The 22016-nt window shown below is 42.3% G+C and overlaps 1 protein-coding gene across 1 annotated transcript; it reads left to right on the top strand.

The window, feature by feature from the left end:
• The first annotated feature begins 20629 nt into the window (after positions 1 to 20629).
• Positions 20630 to 21214, top strand: LOC145799947 (uncharacterized). The gene is made up of 2 exons (XM_082889592.1): positions 20630 to 20880; positions 20983 to 21214. The coding sequence occupies exons 1-2, from the start codon at positions 20630 to 20632 to the stop codon at positions 21212 to 21214; spliced, it is 483 nt and encodes a 160-aa protein (XP_082745718.1).
• Positions 21215 to 22016: the final 802 nt, after the last annotated feature.

The following is a 22016-nucleotide window of genomic DNA, read 5'->3' as shown; positions in this document are numbered from 1 at the left end:
ACAGTACTTGGCCGGATCATGGGAGGGAGGAAGTCTATCCGGCAGTGGTCGCGGCTCCAGGGGTTTCAGATCCCCCTCTCTAATCAGGACCCTCAAGGCCGTTGATAGAGACATGTACAGCGGTGCAAACACCCTCTGGCCTCGAGTTGGGTGTTTTGAGGTTTGTGGAGTTTTGCTGGATGCACCAGCGAAGGGATCGGTTGGCGCTGAATGGGCTTACTGATCTCTTCCGAGCAAGGGTTTAGAGTTGAAAGGAACATTTCTGGTACAACGACCCTTCTCCCGACTTGCCCCTTGATTTGAACTGCTCTCATTCTGAGTAGCGAAAGTGTCATCCACAGTTTTTGCAACAATTGCGAGTACTTGCTGTTTGTTTAGCCCTTCGGCTTTCAAAGCCTCAATATCCCACTGAAGGTGTTCATGGGGACTAATGCCTGCCCCTACCTTGTTCTTTCCACTGGCTTCCACTTTGCCAAGGGATTGGCCTTCTTCAAATGCAGCCCGTCCCAAGGTTAGAGAGCCTTTAGATATGAACTCCCTGGTACGTGATGTGGTGGATGATGGGGCCAAAACCCCAAAGGCCAGATCTGCCACAGTTCTCTGAAGGTCTTCAATCATTTTCATCAGCTCAGAAGTAGTGGGTTTGTGGGTTTGAGATGATTGAGGTTCAGATGCACCCATCATGCATAAGTCCAGGCTCTCTGGGATAAACACATCAGGCTTGGGTAGATGGATCGGAGTTATGTATACGCTGGGGTTGTAAGGGACGACCAGTGTGTGGATTAGATTGAGATGTGGATGTGGTACTTGGTCATTGGGGTCTGAAGGTGGAGCTATCGTCCGGTTGTCGATGAGATTTTGGATCTCATGACGAAGGCGGTAGCAACGGTAGGTGCCATGACCGCGCTGCTGATGGTACACACAGTTCTTGGAGGGGTTATGTCTGGCTGGGAGTGGGTCAGGAAAAGGTTGAGGATCGAGGGGTTTGAGATGCCCTCTTTCTATCAAGACTTTTAGTGCGCTAGTCAGGCTCATATAGAGGGGGGTGAAAGTTCTGCCTTGAGCTCGGGCAGGGCCGGCGGTTTGTAGGCTTGGATTGGAAAAAGGGTCGGTTGTGGCGACTGTATTGATTTCGGTGGGTTTGGGAATAGTGCTACTACCAGCATTGGTGCTTCCTGCAATCGCCCTCCTTGCCAGTTCACTTGTTCTGGGAATGATCCCGTTGTTGAACGCATTCTCGACCTGAACCCCCAGTTCATGCAAACTTTTGAAAGTGAATAGTGGAGCGACTATCAACTTTTGCAACATATCATGCTCGAGGTTTCGCACCATCATCTGCACTTGATCCCTCTCGAAAGGCCGATCTGTCATCCGTGCTGCCTTTGCTCTCCATCTTGCAACAAATTCCACAAAAGGCTCTGTTGGGTTCTGGCAGGTTGTTTCAAGCTCTTGCATGGTCATTTCAACTTGGGTATTGTAGGAATACTGATCGACAAAGGCCTCAGCCAATTCTTCCCAGTCTTGCTTCACTTTGTCCTCCAACTTAGCGTAACAAGTGGCTGCTACACCCGACAGGGTTCTTCCATACAGAGAGAGTTTCTGTGGCTTAGTCAGACCCATCGGCTTCAGGACATCCAAGAAAATTGGATATGTACCATTGGATCTCCAGACCCGTCGAAACGGTCAATATGTGGCATTTTGAATCTGTCTGGGAGCCGTACGGCAGCCTCAATGTGCCCATCCTCAATGTCGGGAATGGAGTTAAGGCCTTGTGCCTTTTTGAATTGCTTCTTAAGGTTCGCAATTTTCACTACAGTCGGATTGAGCTCATTAACATCAAGGGAACAAAGCCTCTCATTAGGCTGCACCAGGGGTCTGAGCACCTGAGCTTAAGTCAACCTTTCTCGAGGATTCGGACACTGCAAATCTTCAACTAGCAGAAGTGGGTCAAAGTTTGGCTGGGGTCCCAAAGCTGGATGTGAGGCAGATGCCCCAGATGGACGCTGCATTTCAATACTGGTCTCAGCCTGCATGGCAGTTCCCTGATTTAACACTGCTATCACAGCCACAAATTCTTCCGAACCCTGGGCCATCGTGGTCTGCTGAGTCTGAACAAAGGTGATGTGACTGGCGACTGACGGATCAGTTGAACTTGTGAGCCCTGACTGGCCTTTCTTTGCCTTGCCTCAGCGAAAGAACACTGGTTGCCCTTGAATTGAATTTCTGACCTAACAAAGTCTATCAGCACTAGTCCAATGTACCCCGGGGATATCGGAGCCTTCTGAAGCTATAGTTCCAGGACTACCTAGCAAAAGAGAAAACATGCAGCATCTCAGCGCAATTTCACTGGAACGGATATGAGCATACTAGGATGACTGTACTCAATACTGATCACTGTTCCCCAAATATCTGTCCTAAAACTGGTACCCTCGGGTAAAACTGATTCCCCAAATACTGATGTTGATGCCCATAGGCCTGATACTCAAACTTACAAATTGATATGTGCGTTCCTGTAGAGATACATTCCAAAAGCACATAGCAAGCAAGTAAGAGCCAAAACACCCCTATGTTGGGGTAGGGTTTCCCTGTCCTATTTTGTGAAGAGCTAGGGTTTCACTACGCACGCAGTAGTTTCAAACAACCTATCATCGGGTAAGCAACCTGTCCTAGTTTGGAATGGTCACTATAGATTCCGAATATGCACTAGGTTGAATGGTAAAAAAAGGTTGCCCCGGTAAAACCGGGGTTTATGTTCCCATACTGTCAGAGCCCACAACCGGTCAGCCTTATGGCATGCTTTGACAAAGTCAAGCCTCCGGCAAACCATTCAGGAATGGCAGATGGCAAACACGGTGTCCTAGGCGCACCAATGCACATGCAACGCAAAGAGACGCATAAATGAAATCAAAACAAGATATCACAAGTTCGAGTCAAGCTCTCTAAATCCCCAGCAGAGTCACCAGAAACTGTAGACGTCCCCGAACACCCCGGGAGGATGTGGTCCCCCCCCCCTCCGTTCTGTTCATATTGGGTTCACTACAGTTCAGGACTCTCAGATAGTCACGGTTCTTAATTTGAACCAGAGAGTCCAAATCCGGCAAATCGTTTTGAGAAAACAGATTTTTAGAAAAGAACTGCCAAACATGGACTGCTTTGCCAAATATAGAGTCGCCACCTAAATATTTTTTATGTGGGAATTTAGGAAACCTTGACTCGGTGCCAAAGGCCACGTGTCCGTCATCACCAAAGTTGCCTCGGCTCGGGAGCTTGGGTACGATTGGGGAAGGTTAGCTATGAGCACCCCCTCTCACCCGATCTGAAGATCGGCCTCTACTAACCGTGATATCCGTTTTTGAAAACATTATGTATTCCGATTATTAGCCTAGAATTACTATGTTATGCCCACAGCAAACAAGTATAGACCAAATTGCCTAAATTGGAACAAAACATTTTATGCTTGTTTTGAAAATGGTTTGCTACTGGCAAGTAGGCTGAAATGCAGGTTTTGCCACCCTCAAGTGGGCTTTAGAAAAGATGTTTTTGCCACTATCTCGTGGGCTTAAAACTCACAGTTTTAATGCATTATCCCAATTTAGTTAATTCAACCTCCATCCACAGGCATTCAAGCAGTTATATCACATAAGCAGCTAGCCTCATGGTAATCATGCTATTATGGCAACACTCACACGCATGCGGTATGCTAAAGCATAAATGCTTACCGAGTACTCCAAGCCAAAACAAAAGCTATTTAGTAATCAATGCATGATCCTTGCTCATGTTAAGATGGCTATTGCAACACATACAAAATGCAACTAAGATAGGCTCGACTAATCTATAATGACATGTGAAATGCTACAACTAACACGTATTCAACTTGGAATTGAAATATAATGCAGTTAGTATGATGCGCCGAGCCCGGTGCATGCAAAACAGATGAATGAATGCAAACATGCTATCATACTGTATGCTAATTGAAACATGCCCTAATCTAACCATCATAAGCGGGTAAATAAAAGGGAGAAAGACGTGGGGTTGGAAGACATACACACACTCACGCACACTTATTACAAAATTGCCCTCACTCGGAGGGTCCGAATAAATATTACAAAACAAATGAATACTGCTAAATTAATTATTACAGACTTCTAATTAATTAACAAATTAAATGCAGAATTAAAGTGGCCACAGCCTCCACCTCGAAATGTTTGGATGATGCATGCTTGACTCGTACTGCCCGGAAACTTGCTGCCATAGCACTACTGCCTCTGTTAACACTGCCCTGCTCCTCTGAGGACTGCCAAAGTCCCGGGGTACACTCCCTTGATGTTGGGAAATACCACTGGCTAGGAGGGATGATCACCGACCATAGGGAATCATCACCGGCCACTGTTTAAGATATAGGCCACAAATTGTTGGTCGGTCGGCACTATATGTAGCCGACCGGCCAAAACTTCCTGCAGAACCTGCAATTGACAGCAGCAGAGGGCAAGCAGTGTCTGGCATGGAATTTCAAAGCAAATTTGTGCACAACCATCCTCCCTATCATGTTATGGACTCAAGGGAGTATGGCTCCCGACCCTCGGGCTATCAATCACACATTTCAATGCATGATGGCCCAAAAGCCAAGTGTGCAACTTCGATATCGAATGAAATGCAAGCACAAAACACATCAGAGGGTCCCAACCCCTATCATGATTGATTAAGAGGCAAGGGATGCATGCTCAATGAAATGCAACCTAAGCATGGAGGCTAAAGATGCAACATGAACATGCAAATGAGCAATGTATACTAGGCACGCAACCTAAACATGTAAGCAAACATGGCATGCAACAACATGCGATGTTGGACTTAAACTAATATGGATAGCTCGCAAGCATGCCAAAATCAGTGGCCATAATGATGCAACAAAGGCATGGAAACACACACACAAGCATGCATGCACAAAGGCCTAAACATGGAGCATAAGCCATCAACTCGCCAAAGCATGAAAGGTATGGAAAATGCAAGTATGCAAGCATGGAATATGGACTGAAATATGGTCTCCAATGATGCCAAATCATGAGAACAAGCCAAGTAAAGCATGCTAGTGACCCACACACCCAAGGCTAGTAAGATAGAATACAAAGAAGCTATACAAAGCATGGAAAGCATGACTCCAAAGACCCAAGATAGACCTTAAGCATGTTAAAACATGACCAAAAACTTCACAAAGCTAAGCCAAAATATGCAAGCATGGTGGTCCAAAGGGAAGATGCATTTCTAGGCAAAATAGGGGAATACAAAGCAAGTGTATGGTGCATGCCAAGGGTCGACAAACCAACATGGGACAGAGAGAAAAACATGCTAAATAAACACCAAATACCCACTGAAATAGAGCCAACGCATGTTAGAATGAGGTGCTCCTTTGGAAGGCCATGCAAGGGGTTGTTATACACATGCAAGAGGGACACCCAAGGGGACCAAACCAGCCCTAGATAGGGTCTAGGCAGGTCCTAAAGGTCCCCAAAAATGGCCTGAACCAAGCTTCCAAATGATCTAAGCATAGGCTCCTTTGATGGACCAAAATGCAAGCAAACAAGTACCAAAAGAGAGGGGGGGCCACCCCCTCTGATTTTGACACTCAAAACAGAAAACCTACCACTGAAAATCCACTGGATTTCAATGGCTAGGAGGCCAAGCAAGGGCTTGCTCGAAGGTCTCAAAGAATGGCACAAAACAAGGCCAAAACAAGCATGCAAGGGGGGGAGATGACCCCCAACACCAAAATAGTATTAAACAAACATCTTAAGCATGCAAATACAAGACTTTTTTCAGTTTATAGCTAAGCTTAAATCAGCTTGAAATTATGGCTAAGCTATGAAGCAAGATAAGCCTTAAAAGGGGGATGAAGCATACAAGGGTGTAGATGCCCTCTAACAGAAAAATGTCCTTAAACAAACATCAAGAGGAGCTCAAAATAAGACCTTTTTCAGTTTATGACAAAGCTCGAAAATGCTTTCAAGTTTGGCTAAGCTATGAAGCAAGATAAGCCTTAAAAAGGGAGATGAGTGTGTTACCCTTGTAGCCAAGAATTCCAGCAGCCTTTGGTCCCCAAAACCAGTCCCTTAGCCTCTGAAAATAAGATCCAAGATGATTGGATGGATGATGGAGAGGTTAGGTTATGAGGTGTAGGGTAATGAAGCCACGAACCTTACACTTTGAAGTTAGAAGGGAGAGATACAAAGGGAGAGAGTGTATGTATGCCTCTGGAATTTTCAGAAACTGTGCAAATGAGAGGGAGGTTCTCCTTTATAGACAAAACAAAGTGTAAAGCTTCTTGAGGAAGCTGAACAAGGGTGCATATCCTCCATACACGTGTATGGAGGATCCAGTCTGTGCCCTCCAGCTGGTACAGCTGGCATCCATTCAATCTGTAGAATACACCGGAAGGTCGTCAGCTAGCAAAATTGGTCAGCCGACTACTTTAACTGGTCGGCCGGCTATCTATTTCGTCGGTCGGCCATCTGTTCTGGTCGGTCGGCCATCTATTTGGTCGATCGGCCATCTATTCTGGTCGGTCGGCAGGAAAAATTTGCTCTGCAGGTCCAACTTCAAACGGGCATAACTCCTTCATGTGAACTCCTTTTCAGGTCATTCTTGTGTCCAAATTGAAGCCCCGGAATTAAGATTTCCAATGGCACCAGGCTTGCATGAAAATTCCAACTGTGAAAAGAGTTATACTTGTTTTGGTGAAGGTTGTTCAGTTTCGGTCCAACCGGGATGATGCCTAACTTCAACCAGTCATATCTCCCCCATCCGGACTCGGTTTTAAGAGATTCTTGAATGAAAAATAAAGCCCCGGAGGTCTTGTTTCCAACGGTGGTGGCTTCATAGCTTAAATCCAGGTGCATCGACAGATAAGCCTGATTTGGCGAGGACTGCTCTTCCCTCTCTTAGCGATTCTTGCCTATCTTCTTCTCCCACTTGGTTTCTTCCCTCTTCTCCTCCTTTCTTCAACTTCAAACCCCTAAGAAAGGTGTTTTGAAAGATTTTTCAAAGATTTCATCTCTCTTTCATTCATTTCCACTTTGTCCTTGCTCAGTTTATCGAAAAGCGCATAATTTGACAAAATGTGAGCCTCGGAACATTGTAGAAACTTTATTTCAAAAATGTTTTGAGAGAGAGGATTTTAAGGTCTAAAAACCATCCAAAATAGCTTTGGTCCAAAATGGGGTGTGAGGTTGAGATTTGTTCCTCTCCTTGCCAAAGAAACTGGATCTTTGCCCTGCACACCTTTCTCCACTAAGTAAACCATCAGTAACACCCAAGTCTTAAGGGCGGTAAAAAATGGGGTGTCTACAGATGGGTCGGCCCTCGGGGTCATGAGAGATCCGATGTTGTGCAATCTCAAGATCGATTCCAGGCATGTCTTCGTAGGACCACGCAAAAACATCTTTGAAATCTTTTAATAAAGCGACTAAGCGCTCGCGTTCCTCCGAAGACAACGTGGACCCGATTTTGACCAGACGTGGATCCTTCTCAGTACCCACATTAATTGGAATGATTTCATCAATAAGAGGTTTCATAAACCTCTCCCCCTCTTGATCAATCAAATATTTCAAAACCAAAGGAATTCTTTCCTCATCGTTTTCACTAAAATTTTGAAAATCATGATCAATGAAATATACAAGTGGCACAGAGAAGTACTCAAAACCTGCAGTGGCATTCTCATTCAGTTCATCCAGTTCCTTGGTTACAATCAACTCAAAAGAAAGGAAAAAGACGACCTAGACAAAACTACGGCATCCGGGTTATCAACCCCAGGAATACCGGACCCAGATTCAGACTCAGAGGAACCGGAATCTGATTCCTACTCCACAAACTCTGTGGAATCAGATTCTTGCTTACTACCTGATTCAGAACTGTTGGACAAAAAGCCCTTCTCAATCTACCAAATGAGGGACGATGCGTTAGATGCATCCAAGATACCACTGGAAGGGTTCGAACCCGATTGGTCTCCGATCATGAAAACAGTTAGGTCATCCCCCAAGCTCTCTAAGTTGATCTGAGGATCCAAAAGGAGACATGCAAGTGCTGCCCCTACTTGAAGGTCGTTGCTATCGGAATCACTTCCTGTGCTCTTTGCAGATTCATCGGTTGGTTCAGTCTGTTCCTCACTCTCTTGCAACTACAAGTCGAATAAAATCTCGAAGCCGGGAAGACGCTACTTCTTGGAGTTCAACCATGGCTCAGGAAAGCCGCAAAATGGGAAGTCTTCCCCCTCCCGAACAAAGCGGCCGTTCAAAGTTTCCTGAATTGGCCTATGCACAAGCTCATAGTGCTTCTCACTTTGCTTTGCTCTAGCTCTTCCGACCATTTCCTTCCCTTTCCTCACCCAGCCCTCTTTGGTGGGCATATAGCCAAGACCAAAGGTATAAGGGTTATATGGCACATCGGCCAATGCAGCGACGCCTTTCTAGCCACTTCTACCTAATCCCATCCCGGGCATATGTTGTAGCTTATTCATGAGGTATGCAGACTGAGCACTGACATATAAGCCCTCATCAATAGCCAAGATATTCTGTACTACCCAAGCCTCAGCCAAGGTAAATTCAGACAAGAAAACATCCTCGTCGTCTTGTACAATCTCTAGTAAGGGTGTAGTGACCTCTGGCAGAGGGTGAATGGATGAATTGCTGAACACAATGGCCACCCCTTTACCGTGGGAGTATTTTAGCATCTAGTGGAGGGTGGAGGAGACAGCTTTCACTTGGTGCAACCACAGTCGCCCAAATAGGAAGTTGAAAGGGGCAGGCACATCTAATACATGAAATTCAATGTCTTGTTGAGTTGGTACAACTTGAACCTTGATCTGCACTGTCGCCATCATTTCTCTGCTGGTGTTGTCGTACGCCCGAATCACCTGGGCCGTAGGCACAAACTCTGCCGGCTTCAGGCCAATAGCATAGGCCGTGCGGCACGGACAGACATTGATTGCTGACCCAGTGTTGACCAGTACCACCGGTATCCACTTTTCTCGGCATTCGACCGATATGTATAGTGGCTTGTTGTGTGCAGAGCCTTCCAGTGGCAATTCCTTGTCAGAAAAGGTTAAAGTTGGCACAACGCCTCCCGGGAAGACTAATCCCACAAGTTGTTTCAGGGTAGTCTCAATAGACAACTTGGATTTATCCATCGTCAACAGTACAGCCTGTTTGTGCGCTTGCAAAGCCATAAGCAACCTCCAGATAGATATGTGTACTTGAATCTTCTTTAACTATTTCAACATAATCTCTTCTTCTAACTACTTGTCCTTTTGTTTTTCAGCCTCCTTATCCTTTTCGGATGCTTTGGGTTAGTCTAAGTTGGGGGGGCTTGAAGTACCACCCACTTCTTTTCATATGATCCACCTTCTCAGAGTGCCAAGTGTCGTCTGGCAGGTCTTGGCCCCAATCCTCGTCGGTGTGGGCAAGATGCAGATCATCATCTTCCCACCATACTCCTCCGATAACCGACTGGCAATTGTCCGATTCCATTGTAATTACTCTTACATCACAGTCATCCCTCGCATGGTGTTTGGCTTTTCTAGCTTTCTGACTATTCTTATCCCTTTCCTGTGCAAACTACTTCAGTGTGGTTTCTTGTTCCGTATCAGTAGTACTAACAATGCCTGATTCCTGAGCTAAATTCTTAACACCGGTGCTCTCCGGCAATTTCCCCTTGTCCTTGGCCCTTCCGGTCTTCATAGCAGTTCCTGCTTCTGGCTTTTCCAGCTTTGGTTGAAGTCCCTCATCTACATCAAGTTCATCATTGAGCCACCCAGAGTTGTCTGTCGACCCGTTCAAATCAAACCAATCAATGTGCACATATCCTGAATCTTGCTCATCGAACAACTATAAATTGTTGATGTCTTCCTCTAGTATGGCTAGGTCATCTAATCCCTGGCTTGAGCCATCCTCCCGGACCACACTAACCTCCTTTCCTGTTGGCAACTCCAACTCTGGTTTGGCCTGATTGGTCAGCACAATATAATAGCTCGGGTCGTACATCCCATCAGATAGATCCTCAAAACCCTTGGGCAACAGACTAGTATTCTCCATAAAAGCTGATCTCCCTCCATCTTCCATTGTCACCACCACAGGTTCGGGTTAGATTGTTGACGTGTTCATTATGCATTAGTCTGTGCTTTCCGAGATGAACAACGCTGGCTTAGGTAGGTGGGAGGGGGTGATGTATATACTGGGGTCGTAGGGGATGACCAGTGTATGGATGAGGTTTATTGGCTGGGGTGGAGGGGCTTGGTTATGTGGTGGGAGAGGATTTGTAGTGACATTATGTTTTTCAGGAGGTGCTATCACCTTATTGTCAATGAGATCTTGAATCTCATGACGCAGTCTAAAGCATTGATCAGTATCATTTGGTGGAAAGCACAATATTTTTCCAGGTTGTGTTTAGGAGGGAGAGGATCGGGCAATGGGCGTTGTTCTAACGACTTTAGATGCCCTTTTCTAATTAGGACCCTTAGGGTTGCAGATAAAGACATGTAAAGTGGGGTGAAAACCCTCTAGCCTCGGGCCTGATGGCTTGAGGTTTGGGAGGTTGTATTGGATGTATCAGCAAAAGGATTGGCAGTCTTGTGTGTGGTAGTGACAGTATTCACGTTTGAAGGCCTTAAAGCTGCACTACCGCTAGTAGTCACATTGGAACTGCGTGTGAAAGCCCTCTTGGGCTGCTCCCTCTCACTGTTTATCAGCCCCAGCTTCATTGCATCCTCAATTTGCACCCCTATTTCGTGGAACTCAGCAAAAGTAGACAAAGGCAAGACTATCATCTTCTGTAATAACCTTCCTTGCAAGTTACGGACCATCATTTTTATCTGGTCCTTTTCAGACGGCTAGATAGTCATCATAGAGGCGTTGGCCCTCCACCGGATCACAAAATCCGAGAAGCCCTCCTTTGGCTCCTAGCGAGTTGCTTCAAGATCACGAGTAGTGACCTCAATTTGAGTGTTGTAGGAGTACTACGCTATGAAAGCCTCAGCCATTTTCTCCTAGATTCTCTTCACAGAATCTTCTAATTTTGCGTACCAGATGACGGCTATACTTGACAGGGTTCAGCCAAAGAGAGACAACTTCTGTAGTCTAGAGAGACCTATCAGTCATAGGATGTCAAAGAATAGCCGTAGATGGACCATAGGATCCCCGGAACCATCAAACCGGTCTATGTGCAGCATCTTGAATCTGTCCGGCAGAGGCACTGCAGAATCAGTATAGCCATCCTCTATGTCAGGTATTGAATTCATGCCCTGTGCCCGTTTAAAGAGCTTCTCCAGCTTGCTGACTTTTAGTGCAGTAGGGTCGACCTCAAATTCAAATGACGCCTCCATTTGATAAACCGGTGCTTTGGAGGTCTGAGGTAGGATTGACTCTACTAGTATGTCTGCATTTTCCTGGACATTAATAGTGACCCCGAGCGCCGAAATACCCGCTGGGGGTGCATGGGATGCTGTGGCTACTGCACGTTGTGGCTGTTGTTATTGGAGCCTTTTTATTACCTCTACTTGGCAAGTTGCGATTTCAGCTTGGCGGGCTGAGACCTCAGCTTGTCGGGCAGCATCTAACTGCATAGTCTCGATAGTTTGCTAGAGCTGGTGAAGCATATCTTCCATGTTGTCTACAGAATGTTGAGCTATCAGAACTAGTGTGTACTATCTTCCTGGAGTTGAAGCAGATGACCGAACCTGATTGAGCAGAGGCGAAGTAAATAGTGACTGTTGAATTGGTGACTGCTGAATCAGTGAGTTATGCCTAACCCTCGTCCGTCTGGTAACTGGTGGAAGTGAAGCAAACACTGGTTGTCCTCTTACAAGATCCCCGGATCGGTAAAGTTTCCTTACTCGGGTCTAGAGTGCTTAGGGGGTAACAGACTCGTCTGAAGGTGTAAAACTACCTTGCAAAAAAGAAAATAAAGCAAAAAGAAACAAAAATAAAAAACCACACAGCACCTCGGCTCAGACACAAACAACATGCAGTTGCAATCAAAAGCTGGAGAACTGTACTCAACACTGATTTTTGCCACAAAATTGATACCCTCAAACTGATACCCAGACTTGCAACTGATACATACATTCCTGCAGAGTTTTACTCTAAAAGCACGTAACAAGCAAGTGAGAGCCAAAACACCCTTATGGTGGGGTAGGGTTACCCTGTTCTAATTTTTTCAAGAACTAGGGATAACTATTCAGACAAACAGGTTTCACCACAATTCTACATTCGGGTAAGCATCCTGTCCTAATTTGGAACAGTCTTTATGGTTTCCGATATGCAACTAGGACGATTGGTCAAAAAGGATACCTCAGCAAGACCACCTAATATACCTCTCACACCTAATCACTGAGAAGTGAAAGGAGTATCAAACGGTACAACAGTAGTCCAGATCTAAGGGTTGTGTTCCCATCCTGGCAGAGCCCGTAACCGGTCAACCTTCTGGCTTGCTTTTCCAAGCAAGCCTCCAGCAAAATGTTCAGGAATAGCAGATGGCAAACACTGTGACTTAGGCGCACCGATGCAAATACAAATGTAAAGAAACACATGAGTGTAGATAAAAAGTCATATCATGAGTTCGAGTCAAGTTCTCTGAATCCCCAGTAGAGTCGCCAGAAACTGTGGCTCGACTTTTTTGCGCCCCCTATCGGGAACTTGAAAGAAAGCCCTACAGTTCGGACTCCCGCGGTTCTGAATCTAATCTCACAAGTGTAATGTGAAACTGATAATCACCAAAGAGTCCGAAACTGATAATCACCAAAGAGTCCAAATCTGGAAAATCTTTTGAAAAATTGATTTTCAATCAAATAATGCCAAAATTAGACTGCTTTGTCAGATACAGAGTTGCCACCTAAATATTTTATTTTTGGAGAAATTTAGGAAACCTTGACTCGTGCCGAAGGCCACGTGTTCGTCATCACCAAAGTTGCCTTGGCTCGGGAACTTGGGTATGAAGGGGGAAGGTCATAAATTGAGCACTCCCGCTCGCCCGATCAAAGATCGGCCTCTACTAATCATGATATGATATTTTATAAACATTATGTATTCTTATTCCAGTTATTAGACTAACATTACTATGTGATGCGTACAAGCAAGTATAGACTAGATCGCGAGAATTGGAACAATTCAACTCATGTTTGCTTGTGAAAATGGTTTGAATTTTACACCTCAAGTGGGCTTAAAAGATGCGAATTTGCCACCAAACATAGTGGGCGTAAAACATGATTTGCCACTCAACAAAGTGGGCTTAAAACATACATTCGTTGAATCGTTCCAATTGAAGCAAGTCTTCATCTACAGGCATTCACGCAGTTTGGCATTTAAGCACATAGCCTCATGGCAAGCATGCTAGATATAGCAATAACTCACACACATGCAAACATGCTAAAGCGTAAAAACTTACCTAGTACTCCAAGTCAAAACAAAAACTAGTTAGAAAGATGCATGATCCTAACTATACAAGATGCCTAATGCAATATATGCAATATGTAATTAATAGGCTCGGCTACTAATATGGCATATGAACGGATTTGAACAACATGCGATTAAACACATTTTCAAATAAGATATTGAAATGACGATGTAGTTTGAATGATGCGCTGAGCCCCGGTGCATGCAATACCAATGAAGGCAAACTAGCATGCAATATGCTAATTAAAATATGATCCTTAATCTAACCATCAAAAGCGATTAAATAATATGGAAAAAGACGTGGGGTTGGAAAAACATACACACACGCACACGCACTTATTACAACATTATGCCCTCGTGAAGGAGGGTCCGAATGAATAAGCTAACTAACTAGCTACATTAATTATGCTAACTATTACACCCCAATATTTTACTAACTACTCTAAGCTAATTAAATATTACAATATTTAACCAACGAATTACAAAGCAATTAAGTTAATGAATTACAACATAAATTGATAAACTAATCTACTTAAATATTTACAACACTTGCAAGCACCAACTACAACTAATTAACTAGGCAAGTTAACTAAACGGCCTCGGGAAACGAGGGATGCATGCATGCTTGGTTTCTCCACCTGAAAAACCACCGTTTCGCTGCTGCGAGCCTCTGTTTGCACATTTGAACACCAAAAAAGCTGTCCACTTCCAGAACACATCTGCTCCACCTCAGGAACACACTGTGCAAATTTCATTGGTGGCCGACAGGCGGCTTGTCGGCTACCAATGGTGGCCGGTGGGCTACTGGTGGTGGCCGGTTGGCCACTGATGATATGAACTCCTCTTTTTGCTGCAATAGAGAGCATACAGAGCAAAACAGTGTATTCTCACAGATTATTTGCACACTTTGCCTCTTCTTTTCATGGGGAGATCAAATGAGGGACAAAATTTCGGTTTACAAACCATCAATCAAGTAATTTCATTGCATGATGGTTTATAAAACCAATTGTGCAAGTTCAATGAATGCAAAATGAGACCAAAGGAGCTTCACCCTATCAAGCATGATCAAGGGCAATGGAGACTAAGGAAAATGGCACATTTCATCTCTTTTGAGTAAGAAATGTCTCATTTTCCTTATGTTCAAACTAACGTCCGATTTGAACACATGCAATGTAACAAAAAAAATGCTTATCTTGCCTTTTTTTACTTGTCCAATTTTTGTTTACTCATTTTAATTACCAAAACCATTCTTTAATTGATTTGTCCATTAGTGAGTGTCCTCTAATGGAAAGATGGCTCAAAGCACAAGGTGCTTTGGGCATGAAAGAGGCATTACACTATTGGTAATGATTCCCCTAAGGAATTAAACCGTTAGGTGTATCACATCCATTTCACACTTAGGCAAACAAGGGGTTTAAAACCACTTTCAAAGAAAACAAAAGAGTAAAGAATTGAGGGAGATTGCAGAGATTAAAGTGCTAAAATTAAGTGCAAAACAACACTAAAACATGCTATTAACTCAAAACAATGGCGATTAAAACATTAAAACACCAAGCTAGTGAAGGAAATTACACTACAACCATGCAATACAAGACTCAAATGAAACAAACAACCAAAAACAGAGGCAAAACAGCCGTAAAAAGGGTCTAAAACATGCTGGACTTAAGCCACAAAAAGCTAAAACAATAAGCTAATACATGAGGCTAACTAGGCATGCAAACAAGGCACAAGGAGGGGAGGCTAACCCTTCCAATTTTGGACTGCAAAAGTTGATTTTTTTCCACTGAAAAAACCTTTGAAATTTAGTGGTTAAAAGGGATAAAAAAGTTGTTTTCAAAGTGATGAAAAATAGCAGAAAAAGCTTAACAAGCTAAGAAGCAAGAAGGGTGTACCACCCCCTAACTAAAAAGAGCTCAAACCACCACTTTTAGGTCACAAAAATAGAAATTTTTACATTTGAAAACCAGCCTTAAAACAATTAAAAAGGATGGCAAAACAAGTATACAAAGCAAGTAGAAACGAGGCAAGTGTTATACCTTTGATGCAAAGCACAAAATAGCCAATAATCCAAGCTCCAACCACCTTCTAGAGCTCAAAGAAGGCTCCAAGTAATCTCAGCCCAAAGGTGAGAGTATTTGGTTAAGGGTTGGTATGCAAAAGCTAAGGGCTTGTGAGCAAATGTGTACAAAATATCAAGAGAGAGAGAGAGAGAGAGAAAGCTAGGGAGAAAGCTAGAGAGAGAGAGAGATATTTTGCTCTAATTTTTCTAACCCTCAAAAATGGGGGAAGAACCCCCCTATTTATAGAAAAACACCCATTGAGCTTAGAAACATCTCACTATACACATTTATGGATATGTAGCTCAGTGTGCAACAGCTGGCACAACTGTTAATAAATATTTGAAAAAAGGCACTAGTGGCCGTTGCCCACCACTGATAGCCGACTGGCCACACCCATGGCCGACAAAAACATCCCGTGGCCGACAGCCTTGGGTGGTGGCCGATAGGTCACCAAGAGGTCCGGACACCAAGTTTTTCGTCCAAAACAAGGCACAGAAAGAACAAGGTTTAAAGGCTTAAAGACAGGGCATTCCGCCGAGGACTTCGGGTGCTCAAAACGAACACAAACACATAATCATCGAGTGCATGAGTGATGACGTCTAAGTCTTGAGGATGGTCAAAAATGGGGTGTCTACACCTATATATTTGAAACCTACTTGCATCCACCATAATCTCTCTTTTCACTTTTTTCTTAAAAGAGGCTATGTTAATGGAGGGGTCATCTCTCACCTCATCTACAAACTTCTTCCCCAAATACTCAGAGTTGGCTTGTTTGTTGTTGTAATGCCTCCCACATGTGTGTTTCCCCTCTAGAGATTTGATCTGAAAGGTTGTGGTTCCCCCTAATGGAGAGGCGTGTATCCTCCAAGTATAGGTATGCCTACAAACAACAATGATCCTAGCACTCTCATTTCTGATGTACCTTATATCATAACCATTCACCACATTAAACTCCCTCAAATACTCTCTGAAAACTTGGGGACTGGGAAATTTCATTCCAACTACAAGTTTGGGATGCTTCATCATCCCTTCTTTGTATTCAGGGTATCCATCATTATCTGCCTCATCTGATAACCCTTTTAGAGTAATAAATTCATCATCATCATCAAAATCTGAATACTAACCAACATCATCTGGTAGATTGAGTTTAAGTAGGGATCTTTCAGTTCTTCCGTCATAAAAAATGTCATCATTTGGACCCTCTAAGTCTTCATACAACCAACTTTGGTCATCACTTTCCTCTGCACTATCCTCAGAAGTTTTAGTATCACTATATTCTTCACTATATTCCTCAGAAGTTTTAGTATCACTATATTCTTCACTATATTCCTCTGCATTATATATATACATATATATACATTAATTTTTGATAGAAATTATGTTGTTTAAATTAATTTAGGTTTTTGTTTTGGGTTTTTGGGAGGTTTTGATTTTCAGAAGTACTATAATTTTTATTCATTATTCTTGGCCTTGAGTTGGAGAAAGAAAATGTGAAATTGAGAGAGAGAGATGTATTGTGTTTTGAAAAATGAATATCTCGATATTGATGATAAAAATGAGGGTAGGTTTTGGAAATTGATGATAAAGATGAGGGCATTTTAGTCATTCAATTCAGAGAAAAAATCATATTTTCATGCCCATTTGCATATTAGGCGCGTGTCATGCAAAGCCTGTTAGACTAGATGGAAAAGCTAACTGTGCACATCACCCCAATAACCACAGGGGGGGTTATGTGGTGATATTCACACGTCAGTGTGGCAATCTGCACATGGCCTAAACCATAGGGAATAAAGTGAAGTTTGCCCTAAATTAAATTTATTTTTTAGTTTCAACAATTAAAAAACAATGAATAATATTTTTTAAAAATATATTTTTATAATTTTAAATTATATAATACTAAAATTATATTTAGAATTTCTTTTTAAGGATTTTCAAATATCAAATTAGATGTGGCTTAGATGTGGTTAAATTTATTTATATGACTTTTTATATATAAATATTTTCTTAAAATTTAAAATTATAGATATGGTTTATTATGTTAATAATTTTATGTCACTTGTATAAAAAATTTTATATTAATGTTTTGAAATTCGTAAAGCATCTTAGATCAAAATTATTTTTTTTTATTTTTTTTTTATTATTATCGGAAACACACTAATTTTATGTCACTTGTATACTCTACATCTAAGAAACACATTAGCTGATAAATTAAATAGTTACTGAATATAATTGAAATTAAAAATTATGAAAAATATAATTATTGATTTTTAAGGACTACATATATAAAATTTATAATCTTTTTGATAGACCTATAATCAATTACAAACTCTAACTTTGGAATAATATATGCCACATTGACATATTACATGCCTTAGAAATAACAACATGCAAAAAATCTCACACCTCATCTTAGCACCAAGGCCAACAACTATCTATTAGTTCCCTTAGAATTTGAAGGAGGCATCTGTGGTCATTTTCATATATGGATCTGATCTATTATTGTTCTGTTACTAACAGAAACTGAATGGACACAGAGATTAAGCTTGAATGAAAGGAAAAAAATAAAAAGAAAAAAAAAGTTTTAAACATCAAATGAAATTTTAATAATCACCATTTGAGAGAGAGAGAGAGAGAGAGAGAGAGAGAGAGAGAGAGAGAGAGAGAGAGAAAAGGGTGTAAAGAATATTTATTCTTATAGAGATGAAGCAATGGAAAAGATTTTATGTGAAGCATTGAACTATAAGCGTCATTTTTTTATTTTATTTTATTTTATTAGGAAGGGATTTAGTAATTCCTACCGAAAGAAAGATTAATTAGTTAGGTAAAATATATAGTATATTTTTGTGTATTTTGTTAGGTATAAAATTTTGAAATTTAAAACCCTAAATCATAGGTGAATTCAATAAATTCTTTGTTGACTATAATTTTAAATTTTAAACTTTAACTTTCAATTTTTGGTAGCCAATAGTATTTTTCTCTTTTAAAAAGTAACAAAACATCAACATAATTGGATTGGAGTTTTGAAACTATTACAGCTCTCAAAGTTAAAAACCTCATTTTTCTTATATAATATATAATTTAACAAAGTATATATAATACATAATTGGATTGGATTTTGTAATTAATGATAATTTAACAAAGTATCAATCAAATGTCATTGATGTAGGGTTATAAATTGATAATGTTAATCAAATTCATGAATTAAAAGATTATAATAATTCATGAACACGAACTCTAATATCATATATAAATACCTTAATAATGTCATACTTTCTTTTTTAGGTACTTTGGAAATGCTCAAGAAACCTAGAAAAGAACTACAATGTCATACATGAAATAAGCTTTTTGAACCCAAAATCTCGAATTATCATGATTTTTACATGTCCAAATTGAGATTACATTATTCACGGCCCAACCGTAACACTGACATGCAACTCCTAACCCCACGCCCCAGAACATATCCAACTCTTTATAATTTAGATAAAAAATGTTTGATTTTATATCAAATCTTTTTAAAATTCTGAACTCATTGCAAAATCTTTTAATCAATTTAGGTGAAAAAAAAAGAAGAAATTAATCTTCAATTCTTCATCTTTTAACAAATTCAAGTATTTTGCGAATAACGCCACGCGGCCACAATTACCCAAGATGTCGGCTAAGGTGTCATGTGGATGAGTCATGTTACCGAGGTGATCACGGCATTACCGAGATATTCTGCGATAATTCTGAAATTCCAAGGTATCCAGATAAGAGACAAGAGTCCTAGAACAGAAGAGACTCTCAATCTGGATAAAGATAAGGCTCACAAGGAGTTTATCCCTATCTAGCCGAGAGTCCAAGATGAGCAGTGAGCTTGAGTCCAATGAAGTGAGGCTTCTAGGGGATCAGGTCACTGTTGGTTATAAACGCAGGACACCTCCGCAGGTTTAAGGTATGCTTTTAATTGTGAGTTTAAGTACTGTTTCGATATATGTGAGAGATAAGATTTACTGACTTGGTTGTTGGAGTGCCCCCAGGTGGATGAACCATCGTGGTATTCTCATTTTCTTGTTGGCAGGAAGTTGGCTCGATCTATTCTTCCGGTAGTCTCCTGCTAAGTCTCCTATTTGGTTGTGTGGTCAAAAATCAACACCCATAATTTAGCGAACTTAAGGAGAATAGATGGCCAATAATAGGCAGGAAGTGAGAATTGGGGACGACATCCACGGTGAGGAGGAGAAGCATGTGGATCCTAATGCTAGAGGGGAGAACCGTAATGAAAGAGTACAGGAACCAAATATTGGGGCGAATGATGTCTGGAAGGATCACAACGGCCTGAAGATGGGTGACCGAGATGAACACTACAATGAAAGTGACCTCCAGGTATGGAAGGATAGATGCCTAATGAGGGATGAGGGATGAGGAGATGAAGGACATGACAAACAAGTTGACAGACCTGTAGATTGTGGTCAACTTCATGATGCAAAACAACGTGATGCAACCATCGTTCCGGTTGCAGGAGACACCAGCACCAGCAGCCAAGACTGATGCTCTGACAAGGGGGACAAAAGACAGTCCCAATTGTCCCACAACATGGCAAGGGACAAGAAAACTCACATCAGCCATCACGGGATGTCGAGCAAACAGAGTCAGTACGGGGCGAGTCACAAAGGACACACCAGACCAAAGGGACCTATGTTTGGGGATCTCAACAGATCCAAAGGCAAGGCCTATGTTTACAGTGGACGAAGGGAAGTCCAAGACAACATAGAATTACGTTGGGAGCAGCCCGCCAAAAAGATTGAAGTCTATCGATAGTCGAGGCCCCAGACGAACAAAAGAGGACCTAAGAGTTTACCTCTAGATGAAGGGCCATAACGCCGATATCACATCCAATGCCCAGCCGAGGACGCCATTCTCGGTGGAGTTGGATGTCTTCGAAGCGCCGAAGAGGTTCAGCATGCCAAGGTTTCAAGTTTATGATGGTAAGTCTGATCCAAACTTCCCTGTTGGTTTGTATTTGAACTCAACGGCTTTTTAAGTGGAAATGAGCAACTATTGTGCAAGGCGTTCCCGTCGTCATTCAGGGAAATAACATTGGATTGGTTCCATAAGTTACCGAAGGGAAGTGTGAAGAGTTGGGAAGGCCTGACTGAGATGTTTGTGGCTAGGTTTGTTACAAGCAAGTTGCAACCACTATGGGTATTGGCTTTAAAGATTAACAATGGCGAAGGCCTCAGGGCTTACGCCAAGAGATACTATGAAGTGTACAACCGGATTCTGGCTTGTAACCAGGAGCTAACAGTCGTTTCTTTCAAGAACGGTTTGAATGATGAGTGCCCACTTCGACAATTGCTTGTAAAAACCTTACCGAAGAGTATGGAAGAGCTTATGGCACAAATTAAGAAGTATGTCAGAGCAGAAGAAGACACGAAATGGAAGAAGACACCAAAATAAGAAAGGAGAAATGGCTCACCAAAGTGAGGCAGAGGGAATACTGGCGCTGACAGACAAGAAATAGCAGTGAGGGCTATGCAGGTAGTCAGCACGGTATTCAAGATCCCAATCTATAAGGTTTTAAAGAGGATTAGGAGCAAACCATACTACAGAGCACTGCAGAGGGTCCCTGGCGAGTTCATGGACAGGAGCACCGGGAAGCATTGTGCCTACCATAATGAGGATAGGCACATGACTCAGGGATGTAGGGCTCTAAAGTCACACTTGGAGGATTTGGATAGATAGGGACACCTGAGAGACCTAGTAGACGAGGTGAAGAGAAGGGAAGAGCACGCCAGGCTGCCTCGGGGACAAACAACGCCACCTCCACCGCCACCCCTGCAGCACGTGGATGGACCTCAAATAATCAATGTGATTCACTAGAAGGTTAATGAGAATGAAGTTTAAGGGAGTGAGGCACTTGCAACATGTATATCAGGTCCATCAAAAAAAGCTCAAAACAAATGAATATCAGGGACCGATGATTTCTTTCACTGAGGCAAACTTGGATATGGTGCAACATCCATATAATGATGCCTTAGCGGTAACTTTGCAAATTTGAGATTGCTAGGTGAGGTGGATACTGATCGATTAGGGCAGCTCTTGTGACATCATATATGTTAGATGTTACAAGGAGCTTGGCCTCAACTAGGATGATCTAGAGTAATCTGACAGCCTTATGGTCAAATTCAACGAGACGCCGACATGGCCTCTCGGAGTCACGAGTCTAGAGGTACAGTCAGGGAGCAAAAAAGGTAATAAAAGAGTTTACTGTGATAGATACTCCCTCTCCATACAATGTAATTTTGGGAAGGCCTTGGTTACATACAATGAGGGTTGTTCCCTCAATGTTGCACCAACTACTGCAATTTACAACAGAATAGGGGATTGAAGAAATAAGAGGGGACCAAGTTTAGGTAAAAAATTGCTCTATGGAAGCAATGAAGTGTACTTGTAATATAAGGGAAGTAGAGAGTGCAGAGATTGAAAGTGAAGATCACGAGATCTTCGATGATGCCCGCAAATAACCTGTCGAGAAAAGCGAAGA

Source organism: Camellia sinensis, chromosome 9, assembly GCF_055761805.1.
Source record: "Camellia sinensis isolate YWXY chromosome 9, ASM5576180v1, whole genome shotgun sequence".
Taxonomy (NCBI): Eukaryota; Viridiplantae; Streptophyta; class Magnoliopsida; order Ericales; family Theaceae; genus Camellia; species Camellia sinensis.
Note: the sequence above shows the minus strand (reverse complement) of the source record. Positions and strands in the feature narration are given on the sequence as shown.

Bases quoted from the DNA above. Each gene is read 5' to 3' on its own strand.
- LOC145799947 (XM_082889592.1), top strand. From the start codon at position 20,630: ATGTTTGTGGCTAGGTTTGTTACAAGCAAGTTGCAACCACTATGGGTA. The intron at 20,881-20,982 runs GTATGTCAGAGC...TGGCGCTGACAG, and splicing joins CTTATGGCACAAATTAAGAA to ACAAGAAATAGCAGTGAGGG.